The 23,218-nt window shown below is 48.8% G+C and overlaps 1 protein-coding gene across 1 annotated transcript in view; it reads left to right on the forward strand.

Annotated features, from left to right (window-relative positions):
• The first annotated feature begins 1,852 nt into the window (after positions 1 to 1,852).
• LOC309401193 (uncharacterized protein) overlaps positions 1,853 to 23,218 on the forward strand; it is a 37,129-nt gene continuing 15,763 nt past the window's right edge. The window contains exons 1-2 of the mRNA XM_081970255.1: positions 1,853 to 2,024; positions 12,215 to 12,304. Coding sequence (XP_081826381.1) covers positions 1,950 to 2,024; positions 12,215 to 12,304 — 165 coding nt within the window. The 5' untranslated portion in view covers positions 1,853 to 1,949. The remainder of the gene's footprint in view (positions 2,025 to 12,214; positions 12,305 to 23,218) is intronic.

Raw genomic sequence — 23,218 nt, forward strand, 5'->3', positions numbered from 1 at the left:
ACCCACTGGGAGGGCCCCATTTAGAAAGCTGTGTTTGCAAAGTAACAGCTTGCAAAGCAATGAGGAAAATAGCAAGCGGAAAATGTAGCTGCACTGTGTATATTTCTGTATATCCTGTTCCAACCACATAACCATGAACTGTGATGTTTCCATGCCTTGCCGCACCTACACAGGAAACTATTGTGTATGATTCGCGGAACCCTGCCCTCTTTTTTACCCTAATAAAAACAGCTCCCCGAGACTGCTCAGGGTGACAATTTCATCACGAACGGTGTCAGAGCCTTCTTTTCATGGGTCTCACCCCCGGTGTGAGAGGCAGCCTCGAACCGGGCCAAAATCCCTCAGATTGCCACGGCTAGTGGGGCCCCATGGGATCGCCGCAGTTAATTTTTGGTATTAACAAGTAGGACGTTGTAGATGCTTTTAGATTGTTTTTTTAAAAATGTTTATTCATTAATAAATAATTATTTATGATAATAATAAAGAAATAATAATTTTAACTAGTAAAAGCAACTTTGATATAAACCACAAATTGAGACCTAGAAAAAAGAATTATTAATTTTATTAACAAATTTGTGTTTAGATTTTGCTATAAAGAAGTAATTTTTTTAGGGTACTTATAAACTTTATTAGCAATTTTTTGTTTAGATTTTGTTATAAAGATGTAATCTTTCTTGGGTCTGACTCTGATGAGAAGAGATGTGATATAAATAGTAAATAATTTTTACCTAATTACAATAATAATAAGGAAATGCTAATGGATAATGTTTAATGATTTCTACATGTGTTGGCATTGGTAAAAGCAATTAGATATAAGCCTTAAAAAAAGGGGGGGGAATGTTTTTAGATATCTTATTAATTGATTTTTTTTGTCCTTTCAGAATATGTTATAAGAGGGTAACAATTGGAGATTTATTGGAATAGTTATTGAATGCCAGTAGGTGGTTGTGTCTTTAAATACAAATGATTCCAGATAAAAGCACGTTTAAATAATTATAGTTAAATGAGAATGATGGTACATTGATAGTAAAATGCATAAAGATTTTTGATTTAAAATGTACAATTCAATATGAAGGAAGTATAAATAATGATTGTGGTAGTAACGCACGAAATCTATTTGTAACTAATCAACACACTTTCTACAAGATGTAATGAAGGATGGTTCTTTTTTGTGTTTCTGTTTAATTAAAACAATAAAAAGAAAAGAAAAAAGAGAGAACATAACGCAGTTTACGAAGAGGTCCTATAGATGTGGCATGGTTTGCCAGAAGTGCAACTGAGTGGCATGGCCATAAAGTTAGAAGCCTTAATCGAACTCAAACTTCAGAGTACAGTTGGAAGGGATCTCAGAGGTCTTCTAGTCCAGCCCCCTGCTCAAGGACGAGATCCTTAGAGGATCATAGAATTCACAGAGTTGAAAGGGAGCTTGGAGGTCTTGAAGACTAGAAGACCTCCAAGGTCCCTTCCCACTCTGTCCTTCTCTGATTCTGTAAGGGTCTCTGCTCGAGCAGGGGGTTGGACTAGAGGACCTCCGAGATCCCTTCCAGCTGTTATTATATGGTTCTCTAAGGTTCCTCTCCTGACTTGCATTTCTTTGATCCTTCTTCTTCATCCTCAAAAGGAGTAACTTTGTAGGTAGGTAGGTAGTAAGTGAATCAAGGCTTGTAAGTGAATCAGGGAGAAAGTACGGAAACAGATATCCAAAGCAAACATCTCATTATCTCCTCACCTGATAACTTCTGAAGGTCTGGAGTCCAGCAGGACATCCCTCCAAGTGGCTAATCATTGGCCAGAGACTGAAGGCCATTGCTCGGCCTTATGCTAACAATCCAGATATATCCACAATACCCCGTTAACGGGAAACCAGAAGTCAAAGTCCAACGACGGAGCGTAGACAACGCGGCGGGTTCTCAACTCAACCGCTCCTGCCTCCAATTTTGTGGACAAAGATGGCCGTGAAGAAGCTTTGGTTGATCTCGGCCATCCTCTTGGTTTTGGTGGTTGAGACTGCAGTCAGCAATCCAGTGAGTTCACACTGCCAGTGGTTAACGGGGTCGGGCTGGGTGGGTCAGCTTAGAAGACATTTCTTGTGGGTTAGGATTTAGAGTTAGGATGCTCTTCCTCAGTGCTCTCTGAGCTGGGTGGTTTCCCTGCGGACATTTCATGACCCAACTAGGGAACAGCATCAGGGCTAGAAGGGAGTGGGGTTTGCGGAGAGGAGGAGGAGGAGGAGGAGCAGGAGGAGGAAGAGGAAAAAGACGCTTGGTTTTCCTTCCTCTGTTTTCAACTGGCCGAGGGCTAGCAAAACAAACTGAAAGCAAAGCTAAAGGAGAAATGTTTCCCCTTTTGCATTTGAGCATGCAAGAAGGAGAAAAGGAAAGAGGAAAGACGAAGAAAAAGAAAAGAAAGAAAAGATGGGAAGAGAGCAAGGAAGGAAAAATAAGTAGAGGGGGGAAGGAAGAAGAAAGGAGAAGAGGGAATGAAAAAGAAGAGAAGAGAAGGAAGGAAGGAAGGAAGGAAGGAAGGAAGGAAGGAAGGAAGGAAGGAAGGAAGTGTTGTGGCCCTCCAGTAACCAATTTCAATTTCAATTTAATTTCAATTTATTTGTGCTTCTAGACCGCCCCCTCTCCCAGAAGGGACTCGGGGCGGTGTACAGTCCATAGAGAATATCACAAAAATACAATAAAAAATTAAATATGTACAGTTTGGAGGAGGTTAAAATGCAATTAAAAGAACTGTACAAAGCTGAATAAATATAATTTTTTAAAATCCCTAAAACAGACACAACAGATTAAAAAAAACCCTAAAATAACCAGATAATAATACATTTGCCAGGAGGGACAGTTGTAATTATGCCAGGCCTGCTAATCGGAACAGGTGAGTCTTCAATTTTTGCCGGAAGGAGCGGAGGTCAGAAGTGGTTCTAATGTCGGGTGGGAGGTCATTCCAGAGGGTTGGGCCCATCACAGAGAAGGCCCTACTCCTTGGTGTCGCCCGTTGGCATTGCCTAGTGGACGGCACCAGGAGAAGTCCCTCCCTGTGTGAGCGAATTGGCCGCAGGGATGTATGTGGGAGGATGCGATCCCGCAAGTAACTAGGTCCCGTGCCATGGAGCGCTTTAAAGATGGTAATCAGCACCTTGAAACGCACCCGAAAAACCACAGGTAGCCAGTGCAGCTCGCGCAGGAGAGGTGTTACGTGGGAGTACCTCGTACTCCCCATCACAGCCCGCGCGGCTGCGTTCTGAACCAACTGCAGTCTCCGGGCGCGTCCCAAGGGCAGCCCCATGTAGAGAGCGTTGCAGTAATCCAGGCGGGACGTCACCAGCGCATGAGTGACCGTGCGTAGGGCATCTTGGTCCAGTAGGGGGCGCAATTGGCGCACCAGGCGAACCTGGTGGAACGCCCCCCTCGCCACGGCTGCCACATGGTCATCCATTGACAGCCGGGCATCAAGGAGGACGCCCAAATTGCGCGCCCATTCCACAGGGGGCAATTGTTCGCCCCCTATGGCCAGCGATGGAATCAGCTGGCTGAACCGAGGTGCCGGTAGCCACAGCCACTCGGTCTTGGAGGGGTTGAGTTTAAGTCTGTTGTCCCCCATCCAGACCCCGACGGCTTCCAAGCACCGGGACATCACTTCAACAGCCTCGTTGGGGTGGTTTGGGGTTGAAATATACAGCTGAGTATCATCAGCGTAGAGGTGATACTCAACTCCAAAACCACGGATGATCTCACCCAGCGGCTTCACATATGTGTTGAACAGGAGAGGCGAGAGGACCGACCCCTGTGGCACTCCACAAGTGAGTGGCCTCGGGGTCGACCTCTGTCCCCCTGTCAACACACATTGCCTCCGGTCGGAGAGGTAGGAGCCGAACCACCACAAAACGGTACCTCTGACTCCTATCCCCTCCAACCGGCGCAATAGGATACCATGGTCGATGGTATCAAAAGCCGCCGAGAGGTCTAATAGGACCAGGATAGAGGAACAACCTCTATCTCTGGCCCTCCAGAGATCATCGACCAACGCGACCAAGGCTGTCTCTGTGCTGTGCCCGGGTCGGAAGCCCGACTGGCGTGAGTCTAGATACTCGGAGTCGTCAAGGTGTTGTGGAAACTGCTGCGCCACCACATTCTCGACAACCTTCGCTAAAAATGGAAGGTTGGAGACTGGACGATAGTTAGCTAGCTCCATTGGGTCGAGTGCAGGCCTCTTAAGTAAGGGTCTCACCACCGCCTCCTTCAAGGCGGCTGGTAAGGATCCCTCACCCAATGAGGCATTCACCAGGCCCAGAAGCCAGCCTCGGGTCACCTCCCAAGATGCCAGTACCAACCAGGAGGGACACGGGTCCATTAAACATGTGGTGGGTCGCAGCCGTCCACGCAACCTATCCAAATCCTCGGGGGCAACAGAATCAAACTCCTCCCAGGATGGTCTCACAAGACTTGCTGTTGGCGGCCCGTCCGGTCCACTGAGGGGGGCCCATCCGCTCCGGATCTGAGCGACTTTATCCTGCAGATATTCCCCAAACTCCTCTGCTCTGCCCTGCAAGGGTGCCCCTTGCGTCCTCTGTGACAAGAGGGAGCGGGTCACCCTAAACAGGGCAGCAGGGCGGTTATCCGCGGACGCAATAAGAGCAGCGCAATATCTACGTTTGGCCGCCCTTAATGCCACAAGGTAGGTCCGTAAATAGGCTCTTACCTGTGTTCGATCAGATTCGGAGCGTGAGGACCTCCACCTGCTCTCTAGACGTCTCCTATGGCGCTTCATCACCCTCAGCTCCTCGGTATACCAAGGAGCCCGGGTGCCGCAGGAGAGGTCGCAAAGGCGCAACCCGGTCCAAGGCCCCAGCCGCCGCCCTATTCCAGGCGGCCGCTAGGTCCTCCGACCGAGCGCGGGTCAGGGCTACAGGTAATGGCCCAAGCTCCATCTGGAACCTATCCGGCTCCATCAGGTGCTTGGGGCGGTACCAGCTTGGACCATCTGGTCCCGCCTCCTCGCGGTGGGGGGTAGCGCCAGGGAAGTCCAGCCGGAGACATGAGTGATCCGACCATGACAGGGGTGTAACAACAAAGTCCCCTATACCCAGATCACTCGTCCACTGCTCAGATACAAAAACAAGGTCCAATGTGTGGCCACCTTCGTGTGTGGGGCCCTGAATTAACTGGGTCAGGCCCATGGCTGTCATGGAAGCCATGAACTCCCGAGCCACCTCAGACGCTGCTCCCGTCGACGGCAGGTTGAAATCCCCCATAACCACAAGCCTGGGGATCTCAACCGCCGTCTCCGAGATCAGCTCGAGGAGCTCGGGCAGGGCCGCTGATGTATAGCGAGGAGCCAAGTATACAATCAGCAAACCCAACTGCCTCCCTGGGCCCCATTTCACACCAAGGGACTCACACCCGGATATCTGAGGAACAGTGAACTCCCTCGGCTCTAGACCTTCCCGTATAACTACCGCCACCCCACCACCCTTACCCAGGGCCCGAGGCTGATGGAATGCGCGGAAACCTGGTGGGCACATTTCCACGAGGGGTAAACCACCCTCATGGCCCAACCAGGTCTCCGTTATCCCTGCAAGGTCCAGCTCCCCCTCAGAGATCAGCTCATTAATGAGGGGGGCCTTGTTGGTTACGGACCTTGCATTGCAAAGCATCAGCCATAGGCCCGGGCTCTGTAGTTCCTGGCCACCTAGGTTGCGGGGGTTGGTACAAACGACCGGGCGTAGCCAACAGCCACGGTCTCCCAACCGACCTTGTAATCTTCTTTTGTCCTCGCATCCCCCCCTCCCCGCGACCGTTGTAATCAAACAACCCTCTATTGGAATAACTTGTTCCCTCTCCCCCCCCACTCCGCTCACTTCCCTCCTGGACTCACCTGTTCGTCTGGCACTGGCTTCCCTCCTGGCCTGGTTATCCCCCCCTCCCTGGCCTGGTTATCCCCCCCTACCAGTGGAGCTGGCAGCAGATTCGGACAGTGAGGAGGTTGGGGAGGAAGATGGGCCAGTCCTGGAGTCTGGGGAAGGCTCTGAGGAGGGCTCTGTGTCGGAGGCAGAGAGGGGGCCAGAGCCGTCTACCAATTATCAGCTGCCTTCGGAGTCAGACATCAGTGGGGCAGAAGAACAGCTGGAGCCTGTTCCCAGGGTGCGCATGCGCAGAGCTGCCAGGAGAAGGGAACAGCTAAGGAACAAGGGCTGACTCGGGAGTAAAGCCACAGGTGGACAGTGAATGGCCCCTCCCAGAGGAAATAAAAAGAGGAGCGAAAGGGGAGTGGAGTTTGCAGGAGGCAGTTAGTTCAATTCATTAGGGTGAAGATCTGTTCCTGATTTCTTGCCAAATAATTGCTGCAACAGCCTGACGTTTGGAAGATATCGGCCTGGCAGCTCTCCGAGACTGATAAAGGTCTGTAGTTGTGAAATCTCTTGAAAGGCTGTTGGCTGAGACTTTGCTGGAGAGGAATTCCCTTTAAACTAAATGATATTGGGAGGCCCAGGTCAGAATGTTAGATATTTACATAAACTGCTGCAGTCTCCACTCAGATCCGCCACTAGGGCGGGAACAAGGGGTTGTTCTGATTGGACGGGAGGTCTGCCAGCTCCCTATAAAAGGGGAGCTGCACAACCCCTTAGCAAGCTGGATCACTACTACTTAACTAATAAAGAGCTGATTGTCACTATCGTCTGAAGTCTGTTCTCTCGTTGCCCGAATCTAACACTGGCGATGAAGGTGGGATCGAGAGACAGATAGGACGAAGATCTACCACCGTAATCTACGGATTCGATCCAGCCCCGGAGCGGAAATTCCGCAGCCATCTCAGCGCGGCAAATTCGAACGCAGGACAAGATGGCGATGCACGCTCCACCGACTCCCTACAACCCAATAACCGAGCATTGGGAATCCTACATGCTGAGATTCGAATCCCTCAGGGGCTTGGCGAAAAAACAAAGGGCTCCCAGAGAGAGAACCAAGGGAGTCAGCCAAGAGAGAGTATTCCCACAGAGCTGAGAGAGAGTACTCCCAGGGAGCTGAGAGATAGTACTCCCAGAGAGAACCACTAAGAACCTATCTCACAACGATAGGACAGGTCCGCACTAAGCGACCTAAAAAGCTGAAACTCACTGTCCTCCTGGAGGACTCCCCTTGCGAGCTTGAAGTCGACACGGGATCATCACTGACGATCATCTCGTGGTCAGCGATGAAAAAGGCGATTCCGAGCCTAAAGAAGTGCCAACTACGAACACCAGACATCCTGCTATGAGACTACCAGGGGAACAGGGTCCCCATCGTGGGTCAAGGCATGTTTCGAGTCCTGTTCAAAAACATCACAGCCCAGCTGCCTGTGACCGTTGCCAGCGCGCCATTACAAAGCCTCCTGGGACTGGATTGGTTCGAGGCCTTGGGGCTAGAAGTTACCGGGATCAACGCCGTGAGTAACAGCAGCGCTGAAGGAATTTTTAAGGAGTTCGAGGATGTGTTCAGCCCCGACCTTGGTAAGTATGTGGGCAAACCAATTTCATTTAATTTGGATCCAAATGTGGCGCCTATCAGGCTCAAACCTAGGAGAGTGCTTTTGCGCTCCGTCCCAAAATTGATAAGGAAATTGATAAGCTGGTAGAGCAAGGAATCCTTGAACCAGTGGATCACGCTCGCTGGAAAACCCCAATCGTGACCCCCATTAAGCCAGACGGGTCAGTCCGTATCTGCGCGGACTATAAATGCACAATTAATGTCGCCCTACAACAAAGTGCATATCCTGTGCCCGTGGTACAACACCTATTGCACTCGTTGGGGCCAGGAATTTTTTTTGCAAAATTAGACATGGCACAAGCGTATCAGCAGCTGCCAGTGGATAGTGCCACGGCGGAGGCCCAAACTATAGTGACGCACAGGGGTGCTTTTAAATGCAACCAGTTACAATTCGGTGTAAGCATCGCTCCGGGATTGTTCCAAAGCGTCATGGAACGGCTTTTGCAGGGCATACCCTTACTTCGACGACATCTTGGTATCAGCTGCAAACAAGGAGCAATTATTAAAGCGTGTAAGGACTGTTTTGGCCAGAATTCGAGAAAAGGGTCTCCGCCTAAAAAAGGAAAAATGCCAAATTAACGTGCCCAGCGTAGAATTCCTGGGTTACAGGATCGATGGACTGGGAATACACCCGACATCGAAAAAAATTAAGGCGATCCAGGACGTCCCCACACCACAAAATCAGACCGAGTTGCAGGCCTTCCTTGGACTTCTTAACTTCTACAGCGTCTTTCTCAGACAGAAAGCCACCGTCGCTGAGCCGTTGCACCGACTTCTAGCAAAGAACGCGAAATGGACCTGGGGACGTTCCGAGGCGGCCACTTTCGCCGCAGTCAAGCGCCTGCTGACGACCGACTCTCTGCTAATCCAGTACAGCCAAACCCTACCACTGGTATTGACCTGCGATGCCTCACCTTTCGGCGTCAGCGCAGTACTCAGCCACAGAATGCCAAACGGGAACGAAGCCCCCATCGCTTTCTACTTAAGAACATTGTCTTCGGCGGAACGCAACTATAGCCAACTGGACAGGGAAGCGTTAGCCGCTGTGGCTGGAATCAAGCGTTTTCACGAATACCTCTACGGCCGCGATTTCGAACTTATCACGGACCACAAACCATTGCTGGGTCTACTGGCGGGAAACCGCCCCACACCGGTCTCCCTCTCCCCGAGCATGACCAGGTGGACTGTTTTCCTGGCTGCGTATTCCTACAAACTGGTACACCGACCGGGTTCTACATTGGGGCATGCAGACGCGCTCAGCCACTGCCCGCTACCGGAACTGCTGGCCGACCCCACTCCAGAGATACCGGTCCTTTTGATTGACTGTTTGGACACAGGGCCAGTATCTTCTGTGGACGTTGCTAGGTTTTCTGCTAAGGACAACGTAATCAGACAAGTGCAAACTTGGGTATGGAGGGGGTGGCCCAAAGGGATTGTGGGAACCGAATTCAAACTGTTTTGGTCTAAGCGTGATGAACTGTCGGTTTATTGTGGGGGGATCGAGTTGTGGTACCATACAAATGGCGGAGAAATGTATTAGAAGCTTTGCATGTGGGGCATCCAGGGATCGTAAGGATGAAAGCATTAGCTAGGAGTTATGTTTGGTGGCCAAACATGGACAAGGAAATAGAGGAATGGGTAGCCACTTGCAATCCGTGCCAAGAATCCAGACCAGCTCCCCCTGAAGCGCCCGCTACGGAGTGGGACAAACCAAAAGCACCCTGGTCGCGAATACACATAGATTTCGCAGGACCAGTTCAGGGACAAACTTTCTTAATAGTTGTGGACGCATACTCCAAATGGTTAGAAGTAGTCCTGATGACTTCGATCACGGCAGAGGCGGTCATCAAGGTACTACGGCGACTTTTCGCCACGCACGGCCTGCCCAACCTCCTGGTCTCCGATAACGGGCCCCAGTTCATGGCCATGCAATTCGAAGCATACTTAGCAAGTCAGGGAATTCGGCATGCCCTTGTCGCGCCATTTCATCCGGCATCGAATGGACAGGCGGAAAGAATGGTGCGCGCTGCAAAAGAGGCCCTCGCTAGGATGGGCCCGGGTGATTGGCAAACACGAATCGATCACTATCTTTTAATCCAACACATTACCCCTAGCGCCACGACGGGAAGGAGTCCCACTGAACTCCTCATGGGTCGCCGGTTAAGGTCTCACCTAGACCGACTACACCCAAATTACTCTGCCACAACACCCCCAGACTCCACAAGCAAAATTCAGAATTTTAGCATAGGGGATTCAGTATACGCCCACAACTTTGCAGGGGGGACACTGTGGATTCCGGCAAAGGTAATAGGCATCACCGGTCCTCGTTCCTACTTGTTAGAATTGGAAGACGGTAGGAACTGGAAAAGACACATCGACCAAATCCGAGGTCACCTGACGCACTCCAACCTACGATCATCAAACGAAGAACTCATCCCATCGGAAAGACTGCCGATACAACAACCCGACTCGCCCATCACAGACGACTATGGCACAGCAGAGCCAGAGGTGGAACCTGAGGCCAACGAAAGAACGGAGCAGCCTCCAAGTGAAGGGAATTTGAAATCCCCAGCCAGGACAATGGAACAAAAAGGACACTCCGATCCTATGCCCGTTCCTGCACAACCAGAACTACGCAGGTCCACCCGAACAAGGCAGAAACCTGCATACTTACAGGACTTTGTCACTAACCGGAACACTCCATCTAAGAGGGGAGGGGTGTTAGATATTTACATAAACTGCTGTAGTCTCCACTCATGTCCGCCACTAGGGTGGGAACAAGGGGTTGTTCTGATTGGACGGGAGGTCTGCCAGCTCCCTATAAAAGGGGAGCTGCACGACCCCTTAGCAAGCTGGATCACTACTACTTAACTAATAAAGAGCTGATTGTCACTATCGTATGAAGTCTGTTCTCTCGTTGCCCAAATCTAACACAGAACAGGAAGGAAGACAGAAAAGGAACGAAGGAAGGACTGAAGGAAGGAGGGAGGGAGGGAGGGAGGAAGGAAGGAGATTATAATGAGAGTTAGGGAGGGTCTGAGGGAAGTCCTGTCTTAACTTGGACACCACAGGTGCCCCAGGCACAAGTGACGTCTAGTTTGCCACGCCCACCCTGGCCACACCCACACCCACCTCGTGCCGCCCACCCTCCCCCGAGGTCAATCGCAACCCTGATACGGCCCTCAATAAATCGAGTTTGACACCCCTGCCGTATCTGTTCCGTCTCGGTGGAACGTAACTTGTGTCTTCCGAGGTCCTTCACTTTTTGTCGCTTAGCCTCCTCTCGCGGGCCACATACGCTAAGCAAGCACGTATTTCCCCTTTGGATACCTGGCCCCCAAAGCCCATGGGTCTGCCCTCTGACCCAGAGCTTGGGAAACCACGCATATCTGAACTTGTTGCCTTTTTCACCTGCTAGAAGGGTAGATTTAGCAAAGAGGGGGCTCTTCCCGTGTTTCTTTCTGCTCCCGATTTCCTAATTCAGCTCGATCCCGAGTGCTGGTTTGTAGCTGTTACTGCCGGACGGCCGTTTTGTTACAGTTGCACTGAAGGGAACTCTTTTGCCGTGAATTTCAGGGGCAATCCAGGACACCTGAGGTACTCTGTCAAAGGTGCCCTGGTTACTTGCTGATTTTTCACACCAACAAGCCATTTTCGGGGAGACGATGGGGTCCTCGGTGGTCTGTGAGATTGTGTGTGTGGGGGTCCTTTCATGAGCCAACTAGGAAACATGATCAGTGCTAGGAGGGAAGGGGAGAAGGAGGAGGACGGTGGGATCATTGGGGATCTCTGAGCTTGATGGTTGTCTTGTAGACATTTCACAACCCAACTTGGGGATATCATCAGTGCTAGAAGGGAGTGGGGTTTTTGGAGAGAAGGAGGGGAAAACAGGGAAAGGAAGAGGAGGAGGAAGGAAGGAAGGAAGGATGGATGGAGGACACAAGGAGGAAGGGAGGGAGAGAGGAAGAGGGGATGGGAGGAAGGGAGGAAGAACAGAGGAAAAAGAAAGAAAAAAGAAAGGAAACAGTGGAGGTGGATGGAAGAAAGAAAGAAAGAAGGAAGTAAAAAGAAAGGGGATAGGAGGGAGAGAGGGAACACAGAGAAAAGAAAGAGAAAAAGAAATAAAAAGGAAGGAAATAGGGCAAATGTGGAAGGAAAGAAAGAAAGAAGGAAATAGAAAGGGAGGGAGGATGCAAGGCAGAAGAAGGAAGGAAGGAAGGAAGGAAGGAAGGAAGGGAGGAAGGAAGGAAGGAAAGAAAACAAAAGGGGATGGAACGAAGGAAAGAAAGAAGGACTGGGCAGTCCTTGGTGTTCTCTTGAGCTTGCTGGTTTCCTTCCAGAAATTTCATGACCTATCTAGGTAACATCATCAGTGCTAGAAAAGAGTTGGATGTGTTGCAAGGAGGAGGAGGGGGGAGGGGGAAGACTGTGGGGTCCTTGATGCTCTCTGAGCTGGGTTGTTTCCTTGCAGAGATTTCATGACCCAACTATGTAACAACATCAGGGCTAGAAGACAGCGAGGTTGTTTCCTACCTGGACTGATCTGGAATGGGTTTAGTAGGCTCTACTAATCTCAGTCTGAAGAGATGATGGGAATTGTAGTCAGACAGCCGAATTGGAACAGGCTGCCTTAACCTGAAAACTTTCTCCAGCCGGCTGGTAAGGAGGGTGTTTTTCCTTTTCTGCAGGTACGAGAACGAGTTAGAAGAGGATATCGTAATCCCTGTCGTCATCGTATCGGATGTTACTCCCTCATGAGTCGAGAGCCAATTGACCAGGTAGAACCATTCTGGATCCGGCCAATGAGGCTGGGGTTTGCCTCGGGAGCATAGGATCCATTCCCTGGGTTCGAGTCCAGGGCACAGGGATTGAATGCAGGTTGAATCTGCACGGGATGAACACTGTCGAATTTGGCTAGTAACCCAATTCTGAAAGGACGACTTTGCCTTACAAAATCACCCCCTTCTCCCCATAACCCTGCAATTTTGGGGCAAGGGTGTCTACAGTGATTGGTTAAAAAAGAAAGTCACAACAGTGGTGCAACCTGTAGGAGATGACCCGGTTGAGCCCAAAGGAGGGGTCAAACATGTCATCAGTTACGAGTCCCTGCACGCCACAGATAAGTCCAGCCTGCCTTGAATCCCTTCTATTCTTACCTCCCACTCCTTTCCCTTGACCTTTAGTAGGTCAGATTCTTGTAGAGAGGTTAAGTTTGCAATAAATCTTTTTTTAAATAATTTTTTTTAATTTATTTTTTGTTTTCAAAACAAACATAACACATAAAATCTTCTTTTTTTTGCATACTGTAGAAAGTGTATCAGTTGGTTACAAAAGACTTTCGGGCATCTCTTCCACAGTCATAATTCATATTAACTCAAGTATTTTAACTCAGATATTTATACATGTGACCACTATCATACCTCCATTTACATTTGACTACAATTGTTTAAATGTCCTTCATCATAAAATATACCAAATTTAATAATAACCATATACTAGCATTTCATTTACTATTTTTAAATCCTCCAATAACACTGAATCTTTATATCCTATTCTAGCTAAACATCCATAATACTCAATAACAAAATTTCTAATCCTTCTTTCCAAATCATTATTTGCAATTTACATTCAATTTCCTTATGTTGTACCCATACCTATATAGACCTTGACCAACCGCACTCAACGTGTAGTCCTCAATGGAACTGCATCTACATGGAGGGAAGTATGCAGTGGAGTACCCCAAGGCTCTGTTTTAGGCCCAGTACTCTTCAACATCTTCATCAATGATTTGGATGAGGGAATAAATGGGGAACTCATCAAATTTGCAGATGACACCAAGCTGGCAGGAATAGCCAACGCTCCAGAAGATAGGCTTAAGATACAGAAGGATCTTGACAAACTTGAACATTGGGCACTATCTAATAAAATGAAATTCAATGGTGAAAAGAGTAAGGTTCTACATTTAGGCAACAAAAACGAAATGCACAGGTACAGTATAGGTGGTACCTTGCTCAATAGTAGTAACCATGAGAGGGATCTTGGAGTCCCAGTGGACAACCATTTAAATAGGAGCCAGCCGTGTGCAGAAGCTGCCAAAAAAGCCAACACAGTCCTAGGCTGCATCAACAGAGGGATAGAATCAAGATCACGTGAAGTGTTAATACCACTTTATAATGCCTTGGTGAGGCCACACTTGGAATACGGCATTCAGTTTTGGTCGCCACGATGTAAAAAAGATGTGGAGACAATAGAAAGAGTGCAGAGAAGAGCAACAAAGATGATGAGGGTACTGGAGACTAAAACATATGAAGAACGGTTGCAGGAACTGGGTATGTCTACTTTAATAGAAAGAAGGACTAGGGGAGACAGGAGAGCAGTCTTCCAATATCTCAGGGGTTGCCACAAAGAAGAGAGAGTCAAACTATTCTCCAAGGCACCTGAGGGTAGAACAAGAAGCAATGGGGGGAAACTAATCAAGGAGAGAAGCAACTTAGAACTGAGGAGGAATTTCCTGACAGTTAGAACAATTAATCAGTGGAACAGAAGTTGCCTCCAGAAGTTGTGAATGCCCCAATACTGGAGGTCTTTAAGAAGATGTTGGATAGCCATTTGTCTGAAACAGTATAGGGTTTCCTGCCTAGGCAGGGGGTTGGACTAGAAGACCTCCAAGGTCTCTTCCAACTCTACTATTGTATTGTATTGTATTGTATTGTTATCATTATCCCTCCTTTATTTAACTATATTGTATATTATTACATCCCCCCCCTAATTTTCAAAACTTAACTATATCTAACTTAGTTCGTTTATTTATTTATTTATTTATTTATTTATTTATTTATTTATTTATTTATTTATTTATTTATTTATTTAAATAAGCAACTTAGAACTGAGGAGGAATTTCCTGACAGTTAGAACAATTATTTAACTAGATTGTATATTATTACATTCCCCCCCTAATATTCAAAACTTAACTATATCTAACTTAGTTCTTTTATTTATTTATTTATTTAGTAATCTTTATATATAATCCAAGACCTTTTCTAATCTTCCTTTCATGGGTACCATTCAATATTCATATCCCATTATTACTTACCATGACATTACACATAGTATACATTATTATTGTTGCGGCAGACTGTGGCAGGAAACCTCAGTCAGCCAAACATAGGACGCGAGACCACAAGGTAAAAGAGAAACAGGTTTTTAATGATGCATCAGAGTTCAGAGCGTTTAACACTGCAAAGTCTGAACTGTCCTGGGTAGGCCAGGACAGAACTTTAATACCCCTTCAGACGTTTTGGGGGTTCCATAGGCGTGTTTGTCCAAAGGAAAAAGGAAGGTCAAGGGGAGGTACATTTTGGATTCATCATCATCACAACTTTTACAGTAAAATGTTACAAATATTCTCCTTGACATTTAACAGAAACAGAAGTGAATTTGTTAATTGCAAGAAAAGAGAAGTAGAAAATGCTAACATTATACAGAAAAACAGGAATAATGTGTTAGCCTAGGCGATCTCTACATAAAGGTGATTAAAATGCTAAATGCCACTTCCTTATTTCTTATCTTACAACATCTGTTTTTCTGTGCCCTTCCATAAAGCGTTTCCTGAGCTATGTGTCACTAAAATGTGTAATTTCCTATGCCAGCTACAGAAGTCCTTTTAATATGCAGACTTAATCCATGTTTTTATCAAGGAGTTTTATCAAGGAGTCTAGGGGCTCCTATACCCTTCAAATGAGGGGGTTATTTACCTGCTGCCTCATTCCCCCCTGTTGAAACTTCACCTGTATGTGATAGCTTACTGGGGAGTTTCATAAGCACCGTTGGGATCATCCCAAGTACGCCAGAGAGGGGGTTCCTCCTTTTCTTGCCGGAGCAAGGTGACATACTCACCTTCCACGTCACACAGAGCCAAGGCCTTTACAGAGGCCTTTTTGTCGACCAGAAGTGAGAGACTGTTACTAATGGTTCTCACAAAAATGGGGAGGATGCAAGGCAGAATAACACATCCAGCGGCAATTAGGCCAATCAAAGCCACTATTGCCTGCAGTCCAGGGAGTTTGGGAAACCAAGACCCAAAAGCTGAGGAGAAGTCAAACCCTTTCCAATCCTGCCCCTCAAAGTGGGTGAGTTGCCTCATTTCAGTAGTCAATTGCTTTATAACTGAGCCAGTTTCATCTATTTGGAGACAACAGTTGGTAAGGTTAAATTTTCCACACACCCCACCCTCTTTGGCCAGCACATAGTCCAGGGCCAGCCGATTCTGATACACAGCGGTCCTTAGTTTATCTGCTGTTGAGGCCAAAATGTTAAGTGACTTATCAATCCTTTCACCTGCTAGGTCCAACACTGCCTGGAGCCTAATGATGCGATTCAGCATATATATAGGAGTGCGATACCCCCAGGACCCATCCTCAGCCCAAGTGGCCTTCCCATAGGTGCAAACAATACGTTCCGAATCCCAGAATGTTTGTCCTTCGTATTGGGCCAGTTCTTTACAAGGGAAGTTGGAGAATGCATGTTCGGAGTCCCTCTTCTTCCTTTGAAGCCCTATGTGTTCATATAGAGGGACCCCTAAGACTTGGCGTTTTTGGATGGGGAGTAGGAAAAAAGAAGGTTTTATCCATCCCAGAACACATGACCCAGACCAATACGGTGGCAAGACCTCATAGGCAGTGTTGCCACAAATCCAATACATATTTGCAGGGGCAACCCATGGGCCCGGGAACTTAGGGTTGGAGCTAATGAAAGGAAGGAAAGTGCTGTTGAACTTTGGAGGGGCTGGCAAATCAGATGGCGATGTCCATTGGGTATAATTGACATCCCACGTACCCAGGCATATCAGATGGCCCACCGGGAATGACCCATTCCGGACAAAGCAATTTCGTCCCACCAAATTTGTGGTGAGCGTCCAGACTATGCCCGATGGATCAGTTCTGGCGGTGATATTGCCATCTTGACTCATGTTGTTATATACTTCGGGGCTAGTTTCCAAAGCTTCCCATGGCCACTGTTCTCCCATGTTGGTTCCACCACACACAAAGCAGTTTTTAATTGCGAGGGACTTTGCAACGACCTCAGCCATTTCCACAAACAAATTGACTGCCTTAGTACTTAGAGGGAGAGGTTCTTCCAACTCTTGAAGGCTGTCATAAACTGACCATCCAAGAGACTTTATTTCCCCATCATTCTTAGTCTGGAGGCGAATGGTGATATAGGTAACAGGATCCCTCCCTGACCCCTCAATCCCAATACCATAACTAACCTGAGGGGGATGGTCTCGAGACACCTGGATCGATACCAGATTACTATCGGGGATCCTTTCAAACTTGGCAATGTGCGGACAACCAGAATGTGTTCCTTGGCCTGTGTATTTGCATACACAATCCCAACCTGTACATACCATTCGGTTATCACAAGGGCTGAAGTCATCAGGATTGCCCTTGTACGGGTCCAGATTCCTTGGACATAGGTATTTGTGTGCAGATTGATAAGCATTTCTCCAGCTACTGTCCCCACAGGTAATATGGACCGCTTTGTCCATGGCAGCGCACACATCAAAGACAACAGTCAGGGGTTGTGTTCCCTGCTTCAGGGCTACTGTAGAGTTTAGGTAATAGAGCCATGAATGTTCCTGAGAGGTGAGGCCGAGGCCTGCCCAAACAGAAACATTCATCCGCACAGGGAGTTCTGGATTATAGCACACCAAATCAGTTCCCTGCAAACAGTAACTGTACATGGTACCATTGGAGATGCACCCTGTGGCCTGGGGTACACAATTTGGAGGGGCCTCAGTGTGGTAGATCAGGATTTCAATGGTGCGAGCCCCTACCCATGCCTTTTTCATGCAAGGTGTGCAGCTGTCCAAACCTTGGGATTTTGGAAGGTAGCAGATAATACCGGTGGAACCCTGGCATCTTTTGTATACCTGGGGCTTTAGGGGGACCTGAGTACAGTTTCTAATGCCAGCCCGACCCCTACATATTTTTACCTGAGGGTGATCCTTCCCAAAAGTGCAGTCCGGCAGTGAAGCAGTTTCAGGTGAAGTACTGCACTCTTGGGTCAGGCCTAATTTAAACCTAAAAATGTTTTTACCTTGGCCCGTCATGCATGAAATGCACTGAGGGAGCTCCTTGGGTATTACTGTCAGATTTGAGTTAGCCCAAGCTCTCTTGACCTCATCAAGTGAGGCCCTGTCTGGTGGACCTGCATGTTCCCCCTCGGTAATATGTATAATGGTGTTTCCCTGGGGGGTCCTAAATTCATTCATGGGGGTGGTTTTAACTCGGGTGTGTTTGCTTTTATCAAGTTCCTTCGTCTCTTGCACGTGTTTGCTCATGAAATTGGTCAACCAGGCTGACATGTGTTTCTGAAGGGTGTGGAGGTCCTTTTTAGTGGATTCCTCACTAGTAGGTGTGACTTTGGCTCGTTTATGTCTGGTATGTCTGATACCAGAAATTGGTACCTGAGTGGGCCTTAGCAAGTGACACATGATGGATGAGTTGTAAATATCATTGGGGGCCCATTTTGTACCATTGGGGTCTATTCTGCATTGCCAAAAGTTAGTCTTTTCATACTCACAAGGGGAGAGCCCTTCCTCCTTATGGCATTCGGGGAACCAAGAATCACTATGAAGGAACTGTTTTCCCCCTGGACCGTACACGAAACACTCCTCACAGGGTGGAAAGGGGCCCGGTCCCATAGTTTCGTATACGGGGCGTGTCCCATTCCCCCCTGTTGGAGGATCAATCGACTCGGGGAATCCCTCCGGCAGGACCGGAGGAGGGTCCTGGGCACGCAAAAGTCGGTACAAATACATAGAGTTAATTACAATAGAAATAAAAAGAAGGACGACTACCACCCAGACGGTGGGCATAAGGCCTCGTCTGATCCAGGCCGTTTGGCGCAGGCGCTGGGTGGCCTCCATTGAGCTATTTGGAGCGCCGGGATGAGCGAAGAGTCCACGGGAGACGTCGTAAGTTGCCCGTGCAATGGGTGACCGTGCCCGGTAGATCACCTGCAGGGGGTGGAGAGCGTTGGTCACCTGTCCGTAGAGAGACAGCGTCCCGAGTGTCGTCAAGAGAGGTGACAGTCCTCAAGTCGGGGTCCCGATGACGACGCAGAGTGAGCTTCAAGGGATCGTGTGGGTCGCTGGCAGCGTGCCACTGGGAAGGTGCTGCCAACTTAACTCGTGACCAATGGATCCACGGTTTGATTTCAGCAACCTTAACAGCAAGGGGAGAACATATGACAACAGTATATGGTCCTTTCCACTTGGGGCCCAATGGTTCCTTTTTCCAGTCCTTGACCCAGACCTCCTGGCCAGGGTGGAAGGCATGGACCGGAGTGGCAACAACATATGGCCGACAGGCCAATACATATTTTTGCAATTGGAGGACTATGGCATTCAGGGCTTGTAATTGTTTAATTTTAATGGAGTCAGCTATCTGAGCGGTCGGGTGCAAGTTAGGGGCCAAGAGGTTGGGGACCCGCCCATACAACAGCTCGAAGGGCGAGAGACCAAGACCCTTGCTTGGAGCACAACGAACCGCCAAGAGAGCCATAGGCAGGGCATCTGGCCACTTAAGGTGGGTTTCTTGGCAAATTTTAGCGACCTTGTCCTTAATAGTGCGGTTCCGTCTCTCTATAAAACCGCCAGATTCAGGGTGGAACGACGAATGCAGCTTCCAGGTGATCCCTAAGATCGAAGCCACCTGTTGCGTGGCCTTATGAATAAATTCCGGGCCATTGTCAGAAGAAATACGAGACGGGAGGCCATAACGAGGAATTATAAGACACATGAGGGCGCGTGTCACCTCGAAGGCCTTCTTCATCCTAGTGGGGACACATTCAGGCCAGCCAGTGTAAGTGCATGCTAAGACTAACATGGCATTGTATGGACCTGACCTAGGCATGTCTGTAAAGTCAATCATTAAGGAGTCAAAAGGATAGGATCCCCTTGGTTGGTGTCCCTGGGGAAGAGAAGGACCTTGTCGAGGGTTATTGGCAGCACAAATTTGACATCTGGCACATACACTAGCTGCCATGCTAGGAAGGTGCTCAATGTAGACTTCTCTGGCCAAAGCATTTTGTAGGGCAGTCTTCCCCAGATGTAGGTTCCTATGGAGGGAGGTAACTGCTTCCCATGCCAAATGTTGAGGAACAAAAACTCTGTTGTCAGGTAAGACCCACCATCCTTCCTGAAGATGGGCTCCTATGGCTATGGCCTGTTGAATTTCTTGGTTCGTATATGAAGGTGGATGGGATGAGTCTGGGGTCCACAAGGTAAGGCATGTAGCTTGCAATTTCATAGGGCGGAGAGCAGCAGCACGGGCCGTGCGGTCAGCTTTATTGTTGCCTCGCTCAGTGTCCGTGGTGCCTTTCTGATGTCCCCTTACATGCATAACGGCCACCTCCTTAGGTGCCCAGACACTGTCCAATAACCTCAGAATCTGTGGGCCATATTTAATATCTTTTCCTCCTGCTGTGATAAGCCCCCTTTCTTTGTAAAGGGCCCCATGGACCTGTACAGTGAGGAAGGCATATTTGGAGTCTGTGTAAATGTTGACTCGGAGGCCTTGAGCTAATTCCAGAGCCCGTGTGAGAGCATGTAGTTCAGCCAATTGAGCGCTGGTGCCTGGGGGAAGGGGCTCTGCTTCCCATACCTCCTCGAGAGTGACGATTGCATAGGCAGCCTTGCGGGTTCCCTCATGGAGAAAACTGGTGCCATCTGTGTACAGAGAAGCATCGGGGCGAAGGAGGGGCTCATCCTTCAAGTCGGGGCGACTGGCATAGGTCTCAGCAATGGTTTGTAAACAATCATGGGTGGTTTGGGCATCTGGTTCAGGTAGAAGAGTAGCTGGGTTGAGGGCGTGCGATTGGATCAATGTGACAGCAGGATTGTGAGTAATCAGGCCTTGGTATTTGAGCATCCGTGGATTTGTGAGCCATTGATGGCCTTTTCGGTCCAAGACAGCCTTAAGGGCATGTGGGGTGTATATGTTCAGGTCCTGGCCAAAAGTCAATTTATTAGCCTCGTGGGTAAGGAGGGCCGTGCCAGCAACAGCTTTAAGGCAAGCAGGCCATCCTTTTGCTACAGGGTCCAACTGTTTGGACAGATAGGCCACAGGACGGTGCCAGGTACCAAATTTCTGAGTTAACACTCCCACAGCCATATTCTGTTTTGTGTCCACAAACAAATGAAAAGGCTTGTCCAAATCCGGAAGGCCCAAGCTGGGTGCTTGGGTAAGAGCCTGCTTAAGCTGCAAGAAGCTGGCCTGTTCCTCTTTTCCCCATTGCATAGGTTCTTTTTCATGTCCTCTTGTGGCATCATACAATGACTTAGCTAATAGGGCAAAATTAGGGATCCAAATGCGACAGAAGCCTGCTGCCCCCAGAAAGCCTCTCAGCTCCTTGCGATTCTTGGGGATTGGTAATTGGCAAATGGCCTCTTTCCGTTCATGCCCCAATGCCCTTTGGCCTTGTTGTATATCATAGCCCAAATATCTGACCTCTGTTTGGACTAGCTGAGCCTTCTTCCTAGAAGCCTTGTATCCCCTCTCCATTAACAAATTCAACAGAGCTGATGTGTTTTTGTGACAGTGCTCCTGGTTGTGTCCGGTGACTAATAAGTCATCTACATATTGAAGCAATACATCAGGCCGAGGGATTTGTAATGACTCAAGGTCTTTTGCCAGGGCTTCTCCAAACAGAGTGGGGGAGTTCTTAAAACCTTGTGGGAGACGAGTCCAGGTGTACTGTTGCTTGCGACCCGTGACAGGGCTTTCCCACTCAAAGGCAAACAAGTGTCTACTCTTGCGATGTATGGGGATGGAAAAGAAGGCATCTTTCAGATCAATGACGGAAAACCACTTAGCAGTTGGAGGAATCAGACCCAACAGTACATATGGGTTTGGAACAGTCGGATGTATGGTAACTGTAGCCAGGTTCACGGGGAGTAGATCCTGCGCCAAGCGAAAACGACCCTCACCCTTAGGGATAGGCAAAATCGGGGTGTTCCATTTGGAGTCAGTGGGAACCAGAATATGGTTGTCCAAATACAGATCAATGACTTCTTGGATGGCTGCCACTATGGGTCTGGGGTAGGGTCTTTGACGAATCCTGACAGGGTTTTTAAAGGGGAGCTCTTCCACTATGATAGGTGGGTGATGAGCTGCAAAGCCAGGGGGGTTGTCCTCTGCCCATAATTCAGGGACCTTGAATTCACGCCACTTTTCTCCTGGTACTTGCATGATGGTCATAATTCTCCAAGCCTCCTCCCGGGGCACTTCCAAATTCACCCGCCCATATTTGAGATCCATCTCCCCATCTTCAGTAAAGAAGATCTGAGCACGTAGTTTGCAAAGTAAGTCTCGGCCCAACAAGGGGAGTGGGCATTCGGGCAAATACACAAATTGATGAAGAATGGACCTTCCTCCCGTTTTACAAAGCAGGGGCTGTAGGAGTGAACGCTTCTGAGGGCCTCCCGTGGCCCCTTGGATGTTGATAGATTGACTAGAGAGGGGGCCCAGGGGTTTGGTGAGCACGGAGCGGGTAGCCCCTGTGTCAACAAGGAAGGGAATTTCTGTGCCCCCAATTTTAATACGGACCATAGGTTCAGGGAGGCTGCTGGAACCTGGTCGGTTTCAGTCCTCCTCTTCTAAGTGGCCCAACTGCATAAGGGGGGCAGGGGGAAGGAAGCCTCTTCTGCCTCCGCGCCCCCGGTTAGTGGGGCGCAGACGAGGGTCTCTGGGTGGTCTGGGTCGTCCAGATCCTCTTGCTGGTCCCTCTGCGCCATCCCTAGCCTTTTGGGGGCACTCCTCCCTCCAGTGTCCATATTGATGACAGTAAGCACATTGATTGCATCCCAAGGGCCCTCCACTCTCTCTTCCTCTCATTCTTCCTTCTCCTGGTGGCAGTGTCATGAAGGCAGCTGCCAGAAGTTCAGCCTTACGTTGCATTTTGGACTCTTTCTTCTTCTCCTCCACAGCTTCTCTGTTGACAAACACCTTGCGGGCCACTTCCACTAGCTCACTCATGGGCTTGCCCAAGGCACCTTCTAGCTTTTGAAGCTTCCGACGGATGTCTGAGGTGCTTTGGGAAATGTAAGCCATAGCCAACATGCGAGCATTTTCAGGCGAAGTGGGGTCTATGGGAGTATACATTTGGTAGGCATCAATGAGCCTGGTATAGAATGCCTCGGGGCTTTCATTCGGTTCCTGATGAACGAGGGAGGGCTTTGACATGTTGGTAGTTGGTTTGCCAGCCATCCGGATGGCCCTGACAATTAACTGCTGGAGTTGACGCAATTCTGCCATCTGGCGGGGCTCATAAGGGTCCCAATGGGGATCCTGAGATGGAAACCGTCTCTCAATAAACTGGGCCAAAGTGGTATGAGCAGGGACATCAGGCTTCAAAATCTGGCCAATTGCTATTCGGATCTTTTCCCTTTCTTCTGGGTTGAACAAAGTGGCAAGCAGCTGTTGGAGATCCCTCCAGTTTGGGTTGTGGGTGTCCATGATAGTTTTAAACAGATCAGCCACATCATTTGGCTTTTCACTAAAGGGTCCATAGTGGAGCTTCCAATTAAGGAGGTCTGATGTAGAAAAAGGAACGTGCTGAAACAGGGGACTGGTCAGCACTTTGGTAGGGTCATCTCGATCCACTAGGAGCTGATCCACCCTTCTCAA

Source organism: Natrix helvetica (assembly GCF_964273705.1).
Source record: "Natrix helvetica genome assembly, chromosome: Z".
NCBI lineage: Eukaryota > Metazoa > Chordata > Lepidosauria > Squamata > Natricidae > Natrix > Natrix helvetica.